This window comes from Panthera onca, chromosome B1, assembly GCF_046562875.1.
Source record: "Panthera onca isolate mPanOnc1 chromosome B1, mPanOnc1 haplotype 2, whole genome shotgun sequence".
Lineage (NCBI taxonomy): Eukaryota > Metazoa > Chordata > Mammalia > Carnivora > Felidae > Panthera > Panthera onca.
The window spans coordinates 109,153,998-109,170,054 of NC_138342.1; the positions used below are offsets into that span (position 1 = coordinate 109,153,998).

General features: G+C 42.6%; 1 protein-coding gene across 11 annotated transcripts in view; it reads left to right on the forward strand.

Annotated features, from left to right (window-relative positions):
* JADE1 (jade family PHD finger 1) overlaps window positions 1-16,057 on the forward strand; it is a 59,659-nt gene that overhangs the window by 13,778 nt on the left and 29,824 nt on the right. For 6 of the 11 annotated variants that reach the window (XM_060654189.3, XM_060654192.3, XM_060654190.3 and 3 more), the window contains exons 2-3: window positions 3,739-3,816; window positions 15,176-15,261. In XM_060654189.3, coding sequence (XP_060510172.1) covers window positions 3,765-3,816; window positions 15,176-15,261 — 138 coding nt within the window. In that variant the 5' untranslated portion in view covers window positions 3,739-3,764. Of the gene's footprint in view, window positions 1-3,732; window positions 3,817-8,001; window positions 8,072-15,175; window positions 15,262-15,604; window positions 15,648-16,057 lie in introns of those variants that run through there. The other 5 variants (XM_060654194.3, XM_060654195.3, XM_060654196.3 and 2 more) reach the window with 3 other exon arrangements.

A 16,057-nucleotide genomic window follows, 5' to 3' on the forward strand; every position in this document is an offset into this window, starting at 1 on the left:
AGTCGGACGCTCAACCAACTGAGCCACCCAGTTGCCCCTATTGTAAATTTTTAGAGAGACACGTACATGGAACATTTAAGTGATGATGCAAAGCAAGAGTTGATTGTTAAAGAAAGCACATTAAAAAGTCGGGTGAAAAAGTTCTGAAAGATGAAATGAGTGGTAGAGAATGCAGGTGCTTTTAATTGGAATGGGGGACCATGCTTGGTGGCTTTGAGCTGACTCCCTGAGAAAGGTGGGATTGGGGTAGGTAGGGAGGAAAGGGCAAAGAGGCCAGCATTAGCAGAGGCTGAGAACCAAAAGAGGCCTGGACCAGCAGAGACAAGCCTAGCCATGGGGGAGTTGTTAGGAGAGATGCTTAGGTAGAGTTTTGAGACACCAGAGGAGTTTCTGGCTGGACCCATTTGCAAGTGTGCAACACAGAGATTTGCACAGGGAGTGACTTGATTCGGTCACTTCACAGGATTAAACTATTGTGATAATGGGAAGGGGTAAGAGATTGTGGGCATGGAGAAAGGAAGGGAGGTGTTTAAAGGTATCCAGGTGTTTGAAGACAAATCTGTGGGGCAAAGTTAGGGGAACTTGAAAGAGTCCTACATTATGAATCAGTAAGCTTTGGCAATTGGATATAAGGTAAAAAAGGGATGTATGTTAGTAAAGAAATGAGCAAATAGTAAGATTCTGAAAGGGAAGATGTGGTGCAGAGTAATATGGTAGGCTATATGTATGTCGTTGGATACTTAAATGCTTTTCAACCAAAGCACAACCACCAAAATGTTGTGCTTGCATTTTTGGCTATCTCCCCTTTGTTTGTTCTTCAGGACTCTGCTCAGAATTTTTCCCTGACTCCATCAACCTCTGTTCCTACAGGGCGTTGTGTTTACCACTGTCAGGCACTGTTACTGAATTTGTCTAGCTCCTCAACTAGACCAGAAGTTCCATGAGGTTAGAAATGGTCATTTTCCTGCAGCACCTCCTTCTATGTTAGGTATTCATATATGTGGCATGCGTTATATGCTATAATATCTTCTTGTTGCTTTCTTTGGAGTGTTCCGAGTTTTAATTAGTTATTGCGTATCCTTCCAGTGTTTAGATAATTAGCCATGCCCTGAGTTAGCAATGGCAATGATGTGAGGGCCCTCTACTTTCTTGCACTGTCTTTTATTGGACAGATGTTTGAAGCATACAACCCCTGTATTGTGTGTCTTAAAGATAGTAATGTGTACTTTGATTTCTTGATATAGCAGGTAACCCCAGGTGAGATGAATTAGCCTGATGTCAAGGTTTAAGTACATTAGAGCCACAGAGGAAGAAATTCTGCCATGCACCACCCCCCTTTATTGTGCCAGGTTCCTTGGAGAAGTACAGTATCTCATTCTCAACCTTCATTTGTTAAGATCTTTTGGGGTGGATGAAAATGGAATTCATTAGAAAAAGACTATTTTTATTCTTCTTTTACTTGCATAATTTTGCTTGAGAGTGTGTTTAGGAGCATCATTCTATTTTGGCCAGTGCTTGCTTTTTTTATTTAGTGACTGCTTTCTCTGTGAGTTGTGTTTGAAGGCTAGGAGGGGAAGGCTTTTTGATTCAAAAATATTCTGATTCTAAGCTCTTCAAGCTCTTTTCCTTAGATAAATTTAAGTTGTCTGAATCAGTGGAGATATGATCAGCATTGGTTTCCTTGTTTCTACCTGGGGAGTGTTTCCTGGGCTTTCTCTGCCTCTTTCTTCTCATTTCTTACACACCTGCTCAGGAGGTGGGAGCTGCACCCTTCTTGTGCCACATCACACCGTAAATTTAAGGAATTCCTCTTTAAGTAGCCTGCCTTCCTTCTTTCCTTCCTTCCTTCCTTCCTTCCTTTGTCTGTCTGTCTGCCTGTCTGTCTGTCTAGCTCTTTGGTAACCTAGGCCTGAGAAGCTAGTTAGGAATGTGTGGTCTTTTGCTTTTCCCTTTTCTCTTTGCGCCTCCTGTTGGACAGGAGGAGGGCTCCCTTCTCTGAAAGGTTGGAGGAGAGTTTAGCTGTCAGTTTTTGGCACATGGTGACAGGGCAGAGAAGACAGTCATTCCAAGTGGGGGGGAAGGTGGGCTACAGGTGTTTGCTCTGGAAGCTTCTGACTAGAATGGGTTTGCCCCAGGCCAAGTTCTAGATTGCTGGGTGTTTAGTTATGGGTGAAGGGGGCTCCGCAGAAAAGGGGTGGGTGGGTTTTAGGACTGTGACCCAGCCCCACAGTATGAAACCCTAGCCCATAACGTAGCCCATGGCCCAGATCATGACTCCTGGGCTTCCACTTGGTAAATTCTTCTATTGAAGAGTCAGTTGGTAAACAAAAACTCACAAACCTTAACTGGCAAATGTCTCAGAAAGAAAATGTGAAATGCTGGAATTCTAGATTAGGGGCCTGAATATTTGAGTCAATTATATAGGTGTGTTTGTTGGTAGTTGGGAACAGTATGATGTGTTTTTTGCTTTTTTTGGTCTCTTTTATAGGTCCATTTAGAGTGGAGCTTTGGGTTTCTAATTTCTGTCTTGTTCTAACATGGTGGTTCTCCACATTTTGCTCCACACCATGCCTGTGTGCCGCACTCTGGGAAACACATCGCATTCTAATGCTGTGATTCCCAGTGAAGGGGAACTTGGGATGTACTTTTCTGAGGGGCTAGGTGGCTACTTCTGACTTGAAAAGCCTTCCTCCTTCATTGAGAATCATTGCTCTGCAATAAGATCAGCGTCCTAAAAATGTCAAGGTGATTAGTAATTTCAGTTTGGAAAAGCTCTTTGGATTTCTTTAGAGATCTGCCTGTGTGATTATGACCGTATGACTTATAAAGTTCATTGACTGGCTCTTAATCTTGGTCCACTGCTCTCTTTCCTGAGTGCAGTCATTCTCTTACCTGGTGGTGCTGGAGGCCTTTTATCATCTGGAAGGAGTCAGCAAGGCTGGCCAGGTGTCTGGCTAAGTTAGGTTGGTTGGACCAGGCTATAAGGAGGTGGGTCAAGGGCAGTGAATTGGTTTTGGAATTCGAAGCTCCTGCTTACAGTGTGACCTTGGGCAAGTTGCTGCTTAAACTTTTTGGCTTCAGTTTTCTCATGAGTAAAGGGGAGGGAGCTGGATCAGAAATTATATGTCTGGTCCCTTTCTGTTCCAGCTGTGAATGCTGAGGGGTTGGAGATGGCTGGAGGAGGTATTTGCTTTCCCAATCCCCCGTTCGTTTTGTTCCTAGAATTCCAGATTATTTGGCTTTTAGGATTATTTTAGCAAAATTTGCCTGAGAAGCATAATCCTGCCCAGTGCAGTGTAAATATTCACACATTCAGGCACAGCCTCATCCCCATCCCCCATATACACACGTAAAATATGAATCTGTCTGTAGTGAGGAATCACTGTGCTCATTGCCGCGGGTTTTTTTTTTTTTGCAGTGCTTGCCGCCAGTCAGCTAAAAAGACTCCTGGAGTAGTTGGTAGTGATAATGTCAACTGGAACTAGAGAGAAACCTGGCACCTTTGGGAGACCTATTGATACTTGACTTCTCCCCCCCTTCCCCCTTGGTTTTGAACCTGTCCTGTTAATGATTGTGCCTAATTATGTATCCTTGGTCTTTTTACTGTTTACAATGCAAATGCTCCTTAAAGCCGATTGTTTGCTTTTGTATGCTGTAAATCCTGTGCTGCTATCTGAAGCACAACTTGATGATTGTGTATTATCATCTTGGGTTAAGTGCTGTCTCATTGCTTTGCAGGCTGCCTGCTGTTTCCCGGGGAGATCATGAAACGAGGTCGCCTTCCCAGCAGCAGTGAGGATTCTGACGACAATGGCAGTAAGTCCTGCTTTGTTGTTCTTGGAGCCTACCAACGTTTGGGTCAGTGTAAAAACATGACTTTTTAATGTAATGCTTTAAATAGTTGAGGCCCTTTGCATATCAGGCAGGTCAGAGAAAGCCAAGGCCTGGAGAATCACATCTGAGTGTGATACTGCAGGTCTGTAACCAAATCTTTCTGGTAAGGTTGACTGCAGGCAGGCATTCCTCAGCCTTCCGGTTTGTTATCCAAGGATGAATAATCCAGTTCCAAGAGTCGCTGGTGTGTCTGTTTTTCCTAAACATCATTTATGGCACTTAGAGTTGCTATTTATGAAGAGGGAACTTAATCGAAGCCAGGTAATTATCAACTAGTCCAACTCCTAAGGGAGATTGAAGACTGCCTAGAGTGTTGTAAAAATATTAAGTAAGGGAAGTCAAGAGTCCATGCTGTGCTCTTCACTTGATTTTTAGCGTTGACCATATTTAATACTACTGCTCTCTGCATCTCTGCTCTCTGGCATCCCCATATTTTCACAGTGCAGCTGAGAACCAGAAGTTAGTTGGTTTCCAGGCAGTCAAAATAAATGTCACACAGCTTCTATGTATTGAGAAGCTAACAGACTACTTGAAGAGCTTCCCTCAGATAATAAGGAAATTTTGTACCTAGCACAGTGCCTGAGCTCCAGCCCGTCAGCTTATGTTTTACACTATAGATTAAACTCAGAAAATGTGCTTGCCCTGCTACATAATGGGAAAGGTATTGGGCCTGCTTTCAAGGAACCCTGTCTTAGATCTATATAAAATCCAGCTCTGACAGAGTCATTAGGGAAGTGTTAGAGATGTCTTTTTGACACTCACTAGAAATATATAGATGTTAGCATGAATTCAGAGGACAGGAGGGCCAGGGAAGCACAGAGGAGTTGAAAGTTGGGCAGGTCCCGAAGGATGAAATAGTTTTTAGGCAAACAGGATTAGTTTTAGTTTTCTGGTCTTCCAAGTTTGCAGCAGTGTAAAAGCTGCAAATTAGAAAGTGGTGCTTGTCTGCTAAGCCATGGGAAGCATAGGGGGCAGGACCAGAAGCTTGAAAAACAGAAGAACTCAAACATAGCATTCTGTTTGGGAGTTTTGGGTACCGGCATGGGACAGTGGGAAGTAGATTTGGTGCCTATAGGAGATTTGGTGTCACGTTTTTGGGGTACACTGGATGGTAAGCTGTGGACTACACGGTGAAGGGCCGGGCTTGAGCTAAGGGATTGGGACTTTGGAGACAGACAGTGGGAGCTGCTGAGTTTGGCATAGGGCAAGAGTTAAAACTGGGTGAGGGAAGGAGAAAGAGGATTGGGGGCTCCACAGAGAAGGGTTTTGCTTTTACTTCACAAGGGTGTTGAGGGTCTGTGCCCAGGTGCCTGCAGTTAAAACCACTTGGCAGAGCCCTTGCGAGTGCCTTGTGAACTTCTCAGCACTTGTCATTGCACAACCCTCACTACCTGCTTTCTCTAATATTTACTTAGGCTTTTTACTCCTTGAGGCAAAACCATACAGAGATATTTCTTTTCTGCCCCCTGTGGTGCCTATCAGAGTATTCTCAAGAGTCATAAGTGCTCAAATGCTTGCTTGAATACAGTTTTGTCTTACATCAATTTTTAAAAAAGTCTTGGTTTTTAGGTTCAGAATTAATCAGAAGAAGGTTTCATGAATTACTTTCTCTCACATACTAATAATGCCCAGTATGAGGCTTATAGTCCTATTTAATATTTTTTTTGGCATTGAGCAACAGGTTTATGCTCACTCTGTTTGCTTTTGTTGCTGCTTCATTTCCTCCCTAAGGAAATTCTAACTGGGTTAGAAAAGATTCTCCTGGAGGCACCTGGCTGGCTCAGTCAGAAGACGGTGTAACTCTTGATCTCAGGGTTGCAGAGTTGGAGCCCCACATTGGGTATAGAGATTATTTAAAAATAAAACCTTGGGGCGCCTGGGTGGCGCAGTCGGTTAAGCGTCCGACTTCAGCCAGGTCATGATCTCGCGGTCCGTGAGTTCGAGCCCCGCGTCAGGCTCTGGGCTGATGGCTCGGAGCCTGGAGCCTGTTTCCGATTCTGTGTCTCCCTCTCTCTCTGCCCCTCCCCCGTTCATGCTCTGTCTCTCTCTGTCCCAAAAATAAAATAAAAAACGTTGGAAAATTTTAAAAAATAAAACCTTAAAAAAGAAAAGATTCTCCTTGAATGTTCTCTCAGACTTAGAGCTTTCCCCTTTCTGGTCTAGAGTTGCCCAAGAGGATGTAAGTGTTCTAATCTAGTGTAATTGAGGAACTAGGTTTTAAGACTTTTTTTTTAACTTTAATTAATTAAAATGTAAATTAAAAGCAATCACATGTGGCTAGTGACTACCATATTGGACAGTGCAGTTCTGGACCATGACCCATTCTAGTCCACCTCAGAGTTGCTCCTAATAGCCCCCAGAGGCACTTGTATTAGACCTTTTGGGCTGCCATAACCAATACCACAGACTGGGTGGCTTAAGAAGAAGATACTTATTTTCTCACAGTTCCAGAAGTCTAAGATCAAGGTGTCGGGTTTGCTGTCTTCTGAGGCCTCTCTCCTTGGCTTGCCTTCTTACTGTGTCCTCACGTGGTCTTCTGAGCATATGTGCATCCCTGGTGTCTCTGTGTCTGAATGTCCTCTTAAGGACATCAGTGAGATAGGATTAGGGTCAACTCTAATGACTTCATTTTTACTTAATCGCCCCTTTAAAGCTTTTATCCATACATAGTCACATTCTGAGGTATTAGGAATTAGGCTTCAAAATAATAATTTTGGGGGGAAACAGTTAAGCCTGAAACCACCTTAGAAGACCAAATATTTCATCTAAATACGAATTTCCACCCAGAACTCTTGTTAGAAAGGGAGAATAGAGTGCCCAAAGTTCACCAGAATGTGTCCATCAAAAGTCACCTTAATGGTATGACAGCCAGTTTCTTCTTCCTCTTAATATACTTCTTATCTGTGCTAGTTTCCCTGAAGAAGGTGGAGGCAGAGCATTTATATTTATAGGGTACTGGAGGGTTACCCTAGATAGGCCACGAAGCTGGGTTCTGTCTCTTCTAGGCTAGACATGGAAATCCAGTGGTGGTGGTGGAGGAGGACAAGAATGATACCTCTTAGTGGAAGTTAGGTGGGCCATCCTTTTTGTCATAGGTAGTTCAGTATAAAGCATATGTTGATGCTTTATGGCCGTGCTGTCTATCCAGGCTTAATGATTTGTTAATTATGGTGGACGATGATAATAGTAAAAAAACAGCTCAATAAGAACCCTTGCAATGCTAAAGCTTATAAAATATGTACTTGTCCACTCCATGGAACACCCTTTCCACCTCTCTGAGGGCAACTGTCTCATAGCATGGGCCTCTGGCACCAGCCTGGTTATTTGTGTTGGATCCCATCCTTCTTTGTAAGCCCATGGTAGTCTGAATGGGGTGCTTTCTGCCCTTGCATTTGGGTCTGCAGAACTGAGCTGGTCCTCAGCTGGGTCTGGGCACTTGGAAAGCCCTGATTTGCAAGAAGGGCTGGGTCTGTGCAGTGGCCACTCCCCAGCCTCTCCAGCTTGCAGCCCTGACAGAATTTTGGCAGCACTTCCCAGCCCAATGCAAAAACATGTCTAAGTGAAGGAGAGGCAGCTGCGGACGTCAGCGTGGGGGCCACAACACTGACTGTAGCCGTGGCTAGGCCCTGCTGGCCTCTGGGACTGGAGTCCTTTGCTTTGTTTTCTGGCCTGATCCAGGGGAATACCAGTGTGGTATTTACAGTTGGGGATGGATGGGCATTTTCTGTGCCAGTGCAAGCACTCATCCAGCTGCAATTGGAGTTGTTGAAGCCTTTCTCCAGGTGCCCTGTGGAGGACTGGCCCTACAGTTGGATGAAATAGTGTTGGGGTATTTGCAGGCTGCATTGTAATTGCTGGGCTCCTGGCACAGGGTGGCCCTAGCCAATCTCTAAAGTTACATATTGTGCCAGGGTGTGGCCCAGGGAAACAAGCCCTTCATTTCTTGCTTCCCAGCCCAGGATCCTCTGTTCTTAGGGGTTTTGGCAAATGTGGGAATGAGATCCACTAGCTATTGTTCAGTATTTCCAAACTAAAGGAGATTGCATTTTTATCTTCAGTAAAGCTGCAGAGGCTAATTAAAACATCAAGTGTCCTTTCTTTTGGCAGGAATTATGGATTGTTATCTCAGGCCAATTAACAGCTCTGATCAGCATCCTTACATTTTTTTCCTGTACAAGTAAGACAAGAATTAAATATTACTTAATACTGTCCATTTGGCACATTTTGTTTTTTCTTCCAAAATATGGGATCTTTGGCTCAGATAAGGGGGAGCCAAATGAAAATGATGTTTTTGGGAGGTTTTTTGGGTGTTTTTAAATGTGCCTGTCAAAGGCCCAGAGGGAAATTAAAAAGTTTTTTTAGAAATAATGAGAGAAATATACTTTAAAGTTTTCCCTGAAGTTGTGAAGCAGGGCTTCCTTTTCTGGTTGAATTTCCTAATTTCAGGGCTGTGTTGACTTCCCTGTGGGAAGGCCTGGTGTGTTGCTGGGGGTCTGGAACCAGGTACCTTTGGGGACCCTCCTTGGCTGCCCAGTTACCACACCTGTATTGGCCTTGAAACATTTCCGTCTCTTCCATTTACCCAATTGAGCTCTGCTCCATTACCTGTGATGATGAATGGGCAGAAAAGAGATCTGAGTACAGTTCAAATCTACTAATTTTGCACGTGGTAATTAATGCAGGTTGATGAGTGGTAAACCAAGTTATGAGAGGACTTCAGTTTTTCTGGGTGCTCTCCAGCTTACAGATAAACAGTGAAGAGACACCACAATTTTTAGTGGATTAAACGTACTTTCTGCTTTGTACCTCTTTATGTCTCACTGCATTTAATGAGTTCCCTTATATTTTTTGATAATTTGTCTTCATTTTTTTTTAATTAAAAAAAATTTTTTTTAATGTTTATTTTTGAGACAGAGGGAGACAGAGCATGAATGGGGGAGGGGCAGAGAGAGAGAGGGAGGCACAGAATCTGAAACAGGCTCCAGGCTCTGAGCTGTCAGCACAGAGCCCAATGTGGGGCTCGAACCCATGAACCGTGAGATCATGACCTGGGCAGAAGTCGGACGCTTAACCAACTGAGCCACCCAGGCACCCCTCATTTTTTAAAAAATGTTTCTTTAGTTTTGAGAGAGAGACAAGAGTGCGAGTGGGGGAGGGGCAGAGAGAGAGGGAAACACAGAATCCGAAGCAGGCTCTAGGCTCAGCTACCAGCACCTAGCCCAACGTAAGGCTCGAACTCATGGACTGTGAGTGAGATTGTGACCTGAGCTGAAGTTGGACACTTAACCACCCTGGCGCCCCTGTCTTCATTTTCTTAATTCAGTTGGCTGTGCTTGTTTACCTTCATGCAGGTCTTTGGTGGTTTCTCTTTTGCATAAAAGTTAACTCTGCTTCCACTTACATTTCTTATTTGACTATACTTTTTTTTTTTTTAAATTTTTGAAACGTTTATTTGTTTTGAGAGAGAAGGAGAGTGAGCACAAGCAGGGCAGAGAGAGGAGAGAGTGAATCTAGGGAAAGAGAGACTTGGGCTCGATCTCATGAACTGAGATCATGACCTGAGCCAAAATCAAGAGGTAGATGCTTAACCGACTGACCCACCCAGGCACCCCGCCTATGCTTTTAATTTGTTCTTTTTCCTCCATCAGTTGCATCTTGAGACACCAAGGAGTTGTGTAGGCATTCTTGAAATGTAGGGATTTAGGCTCAAATATTTCAAAATATGTACTGTGTGTCTCCTTAAGGCACACAGAGATGGCTTTGCCCCTTTTCAAACCTGACAGTGGCTTGGCTTTGACATTGACAGGTAGAGCAAGCATCCTCTTGGGTTTGAGGAGCAATTAGCACAAAATGATCTAGTCCATGGACTAGTCTTCTGTAGCCATTGGATTTGGATGTTGGCAGGAGTGCTGGGTAACTGAAACATTTGTATGTCAGTTGGTTGAAAACCCAAGTATATTTACGTTGAAATATTCCTGAGCCAGTTTTTTGAATATATGCATTAAGTTTTTGTACTTTGGAAGGTGGAAGTGAGTTGGACCATGGAGCAAAGCTATGCTGGGATGGAGGAATTGTGGGAAGTATAGGGTCAGCTCATGATAAAACAGCAATCGTATTAGAGGCTTGTCTTCTATCATGCAATTAAAGCAAAAAGCTAATAAACTACATTAAATTGCTTCCTTTGTGGTGGCAGTTTCCATAGCACTGCTTTACTTGCACGGGGCTGTCCCTAGCCTTGAAATAATGCATAGGTGTGTATCTTGGGTCTGTGTACTTTTGTGACACCAGCTGGCCTGCTAGACTTAATACTTGCTGGTCCTAAGTGCCTTACTTTGTTAGGGTGGTTTAACATCCTGAAGACACCAGTGTGGTATTTGGTGTCTAGAAGTAGTGTTTGAGACAGAAGATTGCCATTTAATAGTGATGAGGTTCCTTCACAGTTTGCATTTTGTGGTGGTATGAACCCAGACCACCATTCATTGTAATTTCTGAACCTTTCATGCACTATGCACCCTGGCTTATCACACATGAGTTACCAATGTGGGCAGTGTGTAGTAGATTTACTCTTGAGGTTTTTCCTTATTTTAGATCTAGGGCAAGAAGCATGGCTATTTTTAATTTCAAAGGTGAGTGTTCGAGATACCTGCCTAGTAGGACCAGAAAGCAGGATTCAGAATGCTCTGTGCATGTACAAGATCCATGCTCATGATGCTATGATCTATGAACCTTTTATAACTTGTATTGTTAAACTCCACAAACTTCTGTTTTAATGGGAGTTTGGGGATACGAAAACAAAACAAGATATTTTCTCTCTATTCATTCTTTTCAGTGTTTAATAAGAATTGTTTTTTTTTTTTTTTTTAATAGAGAATTGTTCTTAAACTGTGTACATGTGCAGAATTTTTAAATTCACTTAGGTGGACTTTAGGAAATCCTATCTTTGTGGGCAATAAAATAATTTTTTAGACATCACTGTCAAATTTTTAGGGTTCCCAGCTCCTCTCCTGAAAGTAACAAAATAAAGAATTTTACTTGGTATAGTTTTAGCTGTTTGCCATTAAATGTTCTTAACATTCTGAAAATAAAAACAAAATGCAGCACCAACCAAGTGTAATCGTAGTGCATGGTTTTTAAGAACTTAAAATTGGCTAGTGTTTTGCTGTAGCATACGTCACTATCTCCTGTTCCTTGAGGTATTTGAAATACTCTCAGTTCTGGTTTAATTTGTTTTGTTTGTTTTCATCCAACATACTTTCAAAAAAAAGCTTTATAACCTTTTTTTTTAACGTTAAAAAAATGCTTATTTATTTATTTTGAGAGACAGTCACGTGAGCAGGGGAGGGGCAGAGAGAGAGGGAGACAGAATCCCAAGCAGGCTCTGCAGTGACAGCGCAGAGCCTGACTTGCGGCTTGATCTCACAAACGTGAGATCTTGACCTGAGCCAAAATCAAGAGTCAGATGCTTAACTGAGTGAGTCACCCAAGCTCCCCCAACTACATAACTTTTTTTTTTTTTTAATTTAAAGAGGATGCAAAAATTATTTTGTTTGGATAATATTCTGGGAGCTTCTTGACCACGTGGGAGATGCCTGGAGAGAGCATGGCTGTAGGGAGAAGTGGTGTGTTATTATAAGACTTTAGTCTTTTGCCTGTAGACTTTCTGTGAATGTAGATGTCAGTGCATTCCCATCAGGAAGCAGTGGCCCCACTAAGCTGTCTTTAAATGTATTATTTTCCATGACCTCGTTTTCCTAGAGCACAAAAGCATATCTTTTTTTTTTTTTCTTTTTTAAAGTGTATCTTCTAATAGGTAAAATGGGTATATTCTTGGTGCTTGTCACCTTCAATTCTTGAGTTAACAGTGTTGGTGATTCTTACTGAGCATGACTGTTTGTCCTCAGCAACATTATATTTTTTTCCTCTTAAAATTTTTTTGAGAATCTGCTGTGTGCACAACACCAACTTAGTTGTGGTGTATGTTGTAAATAGCCATCTGTGTCTTGTCCCTGATGTCTCTTGACCCAGTGCTTGAAAGCAAATAAACCAGACAGAGATCACCAGGAACAAATACCGCTGCTGGACATGGAAGGGCCTTCTAGTTCCCTCGTCAGATTCTCACCTGGTTCAGCAGGGAAATCTAGGTTTTATGTACAACCACCTGTGTAAAGTAAAATGGAGCATTATCTTTTCCTTTACTGTTACTGGATGATAGAAAATCATCCCTTTTTTTTTTTGTGCATACATTTAAAGTATACACTTTGATACATTTTGAAATGTTTATACCCTTGAAATCATTACACTCAAGATAATCCTTCCCTCTTTTTTCCCTAGTCAACCTCTGATCTACTTTCTGTTTTTACAGATTAGTTTCTGTCTTCCAGAGTTTTATGTAAATGGAATAATGCAGTATGTACTCTTTTTGTCTGGATTCTTTCTACATTTATTCCAAAGTTAATTCATGTTACATGTATCAACATCTCATTTTTTTTTATTGCTGGGTAATACTCCATTGTATGGATATACCGTAATTTGGATAATAAATTGTATGGATACCACTGTTCACTCATTCATTTTGTTGGTAGATATTTGGTTGATTACTGGTTTTTGACTTTTATTTATAAACCTCCATTTTGTCAGTTATAATTGAAATTTTACCTTTTCCCTAGTCTTTCCCTTTCTGCAAAGTGCGTGTAATAGATTATGTTTTCTCTTCTTTTTTCATTAGGTAAATTAAAAGGAAGAGAAACAGATTATTTCTGGGTAGACCAGAGTTTCTCTTGGATAATAACACTATCAGATACCCAATTTTGTAGCATCTTTGGGTACATGATTTTGAAAGCAAATGTGGCACAGACTATTTTTTCAAGAATATAGAAACAGCCCTAGAAAAATTTCTAAGTGACTGCCATTACTTGGAGTGTGTTCTTGGCTAGCAAAGCTGTACACTTCCTGGGAACCTTGGCAACTACCTGGGAGGGGCTCTGACAGATCCCCTAGAAGAGGCAAGAGTGTCACAAAAACTAAAAATGAGCAAGTTTGCCGTTTCTGCTTTAACTGTGTAAGTATTTGACTGTAAGACTCACTTCCCCTCACTCCATGTTCATTTTTAAAGTATAGCAGTGGAGTGATTTCTTTTAAAATTTCTAGTTTTCTTATCATTTGTAACCCTTCTCATAGTAACTCAAAGGAAAGGGCCTATGCCTTTTCTTCCCTGCATCTTTCTCCAACCCCTGGGCATCTTTCTAGAGTTGCTATCACTCTTCCTTGTCTCTTCCAGCCTGTGGGCTGGCCGGAGGGTGGCCTGCAGTACCAGATGGTGAAAAGGGGCTTAACAATGGGAGCCACCTGCCTTTCTCTCCAGGTTCCTCACTTGGCTTCTGCCTTTCCTTTTTCCACTGATGACCATATTTAGAACTTCTGCAAGTTGGGTTCGCACCCCTGTTTGTGCCCAGAATCTTTCTTTCAGTGTGGGAGTGAAACATTCTTACTCATTGGAGTCTAAAGAGGTATACTTTTTTTTTTTTTTTTTTTTTTAAAGGAAGAGTTTTTCTGAAGTATTTACTGAACAGTATGGTAGGACCACCTGTAGGAAATCTAATTCTGCTAACCTAACAACAGTCAGTTGACCCAGTAGCAGCCTTCAGAACTGGTGATCATGGGTAGTGCCCACATCTTCCCTGTCAGAGAGGAGTTTGGAAATCTCGTTTAGTTTTGGTCATTGCAAATCTGATGATAGGCTTATGTACAGAATCTATTTCTTGATGTCTCCAAGGTCTTAAGGGTGCTTTGATTCTCTTGTTCCTTGTCTCTGGAATCCATGGAGATAAGAGCTTCCTGTTTGAGTGGCAAGTGGTTTTGCTGGTAGAACGCAACTCCCTCAGGCTCGGGCTTTTATTTGCAGGGTGAGGGGGTTGTTAATTTCTGGGAAACAGTACAGTGTGTGTTCAGGGTAGAGGTGAGTAGGTAGTTAGACACCCACTGCAGGTGGTTGTGAGGGATGTTTGGGAGCTCTGGTGGTGATCTGGTACCCACAAACAGGAGGCCACTGCAGTTGACCATAAAACAAGTGACAGGAGGCAGAGGTGGAGGTGGTGAGAAAAGAGGCTGGGATTCTGAGGTATTGGGTAGTTGCATTTGAATATAAGTTGGCCATTGATTGGATGTGTCCTGAGTGAGGAGAGTCTAGGATGACTCTTAGGTTTTTGAATTCTAATAGAAATGATAGTGGTATTCATCAAAGTAGAAACACAAGAGGAATAAGAGGTTTGGGCAAAATGTTGAGTCCAGTTTTTGTCACGCTGAGTTGGCTGATTCTAAGGAACCCGGAGCTTTATGTCTTATCTGAAGGTGAACGTGGACCTGGAGCTTGGGACGGAGTTGAGTGTGGGAATGCAAGTCTGACAGTTTCCTGGGCGTACTGGATAAGACTGAGTGAGAGGGCAGGGGTGAGTGCTCCTTGGGGAGAGCACTCGGAACAGGAAGGAGGAACACTAATATTTACGGGATGCATAGAAGACAAAGTGGACATCAGGCAAGAGAATTGCCACCTGGGTGGAGGGAGCATCTGAAGCAGGATGGAGTTGTTGCTATAGAGAGGTCTTCGGGCCTGAGAGGAACTCAGACATGGAGGCAGTTAGGGGACATGGGTGCCCTGGTAGGGTTTCCAGATTTTGTGGCTTGGTGGGGGAGATGCTGGATAACAGACCATTAGTTATTTAGAAATGTGGAAGAAATGCACAGAAAAGAGCCAGTTGGCCATTTCTTGGGAAAGGGGAGTAGGCAATTTTAAGGTTATTTGGCCATAGCCCCTAGTCTATTGCAGTCTTGGAACTTTCCTGTTCTAGGGCATGCTAAATTTTTATATTTGTGGAGTCAAGATTTTTTCTTTTTAAGTTTTGGCGGGTGGCATTAGGATTGAACATAATGATCTTAGCATTTAGAAAAGTTTACTGAAAACTCCAATGTTTCTCAATTTGTATTTACCAACGTGAGACTTTGAACCTCATAAGAAATGCAGGCTTACAGATGAAGGCTCCACATGCATGATGCTCTTAAAAGGCCTTCCCTCCTGTGGGCTGTACCTGTGATACACAGTGAGAACCAGAGCAAGCTTGTTAGGCCTGCTCTGGAAAGTGAGTGGTTTAAGTAAGTACTGGGATTGGAGGAGCATGGGGGAGGTGCTGAGGTGAGCCTTGCCAAATTTGGTTTAAAAAATCCCTGTGAACGCACAGTGATTTGTGTGCTCTTAATTGTTCCTCTTTGGATATTTATTTGTCTTTAGGCCTCTCAACTACTTGGTCACAGAATTCCCGATCTCAGCACAGGAGAGGTTCGTGCTCCAGACATGAAGATCGAAAACCTTCAGAGGTATTTCCTGAGTGATGGTGTGATTGTGCATGTCCTACATGTGTGCATGAGAACATATGATTGGCACACACCTGGTTGGTTGAAATCGATGCCTCTCTGCAATCATGGGCAAGTTATCTAACTTCTTTGTGCCTCAGTTTCCAAATTTGTAAGATGGGGATAACACAGGTGTTTGCCTCAGAGGATTCTTGTGAGGATTAAGTGGGTTAATACACAGACATTAATACATACTAAGCACTTAAAAGTGCTCAGTAGTAAATGTTAGCTATTACTATTAATTATATTCTTTTTTTCCTTTTCTGTTTCATCTTCGCTGGCTCCCAACAACTTTTCCTCTGGCCAGGAGATCAGCGGGTTCGGCTGCTGCCAGTCACTGCCAGCCTCAAGTTAGTTTTGGCCATGAATTTGTGGCTTATTTGGCAACAACCCATTGTAATTCTGGGAGTTTTGTTTTGGCGATTACGCTTAAGGCTTTTCCCCCTTTTTCAATTTGTTTCTTCTGTTTCCCTACTCCCCCACGTTTTGTTATCTGTCTGCCTACCTACCTACCTACCTACCTACTTACCTACCTGTTCTCTATTGTCTCTTTATTTACAATTGCTTTTAGGTGCATTTCTCTGCTGGCCTTTGTTGATTAGGGCCTTCTACCAGTCCTGAGATATGTTTTCTTTGACAACCTCTGCCAGGCTCTGAGGATTTAAATGATTGAAGAAAGGGCATTTTAGTTTGTCATGGTTTTCAGGTGGGCAGGTTGTGGGGAAGAGAGCCTTTGGTTCAGCCCCTTGTTTTGTGCTGC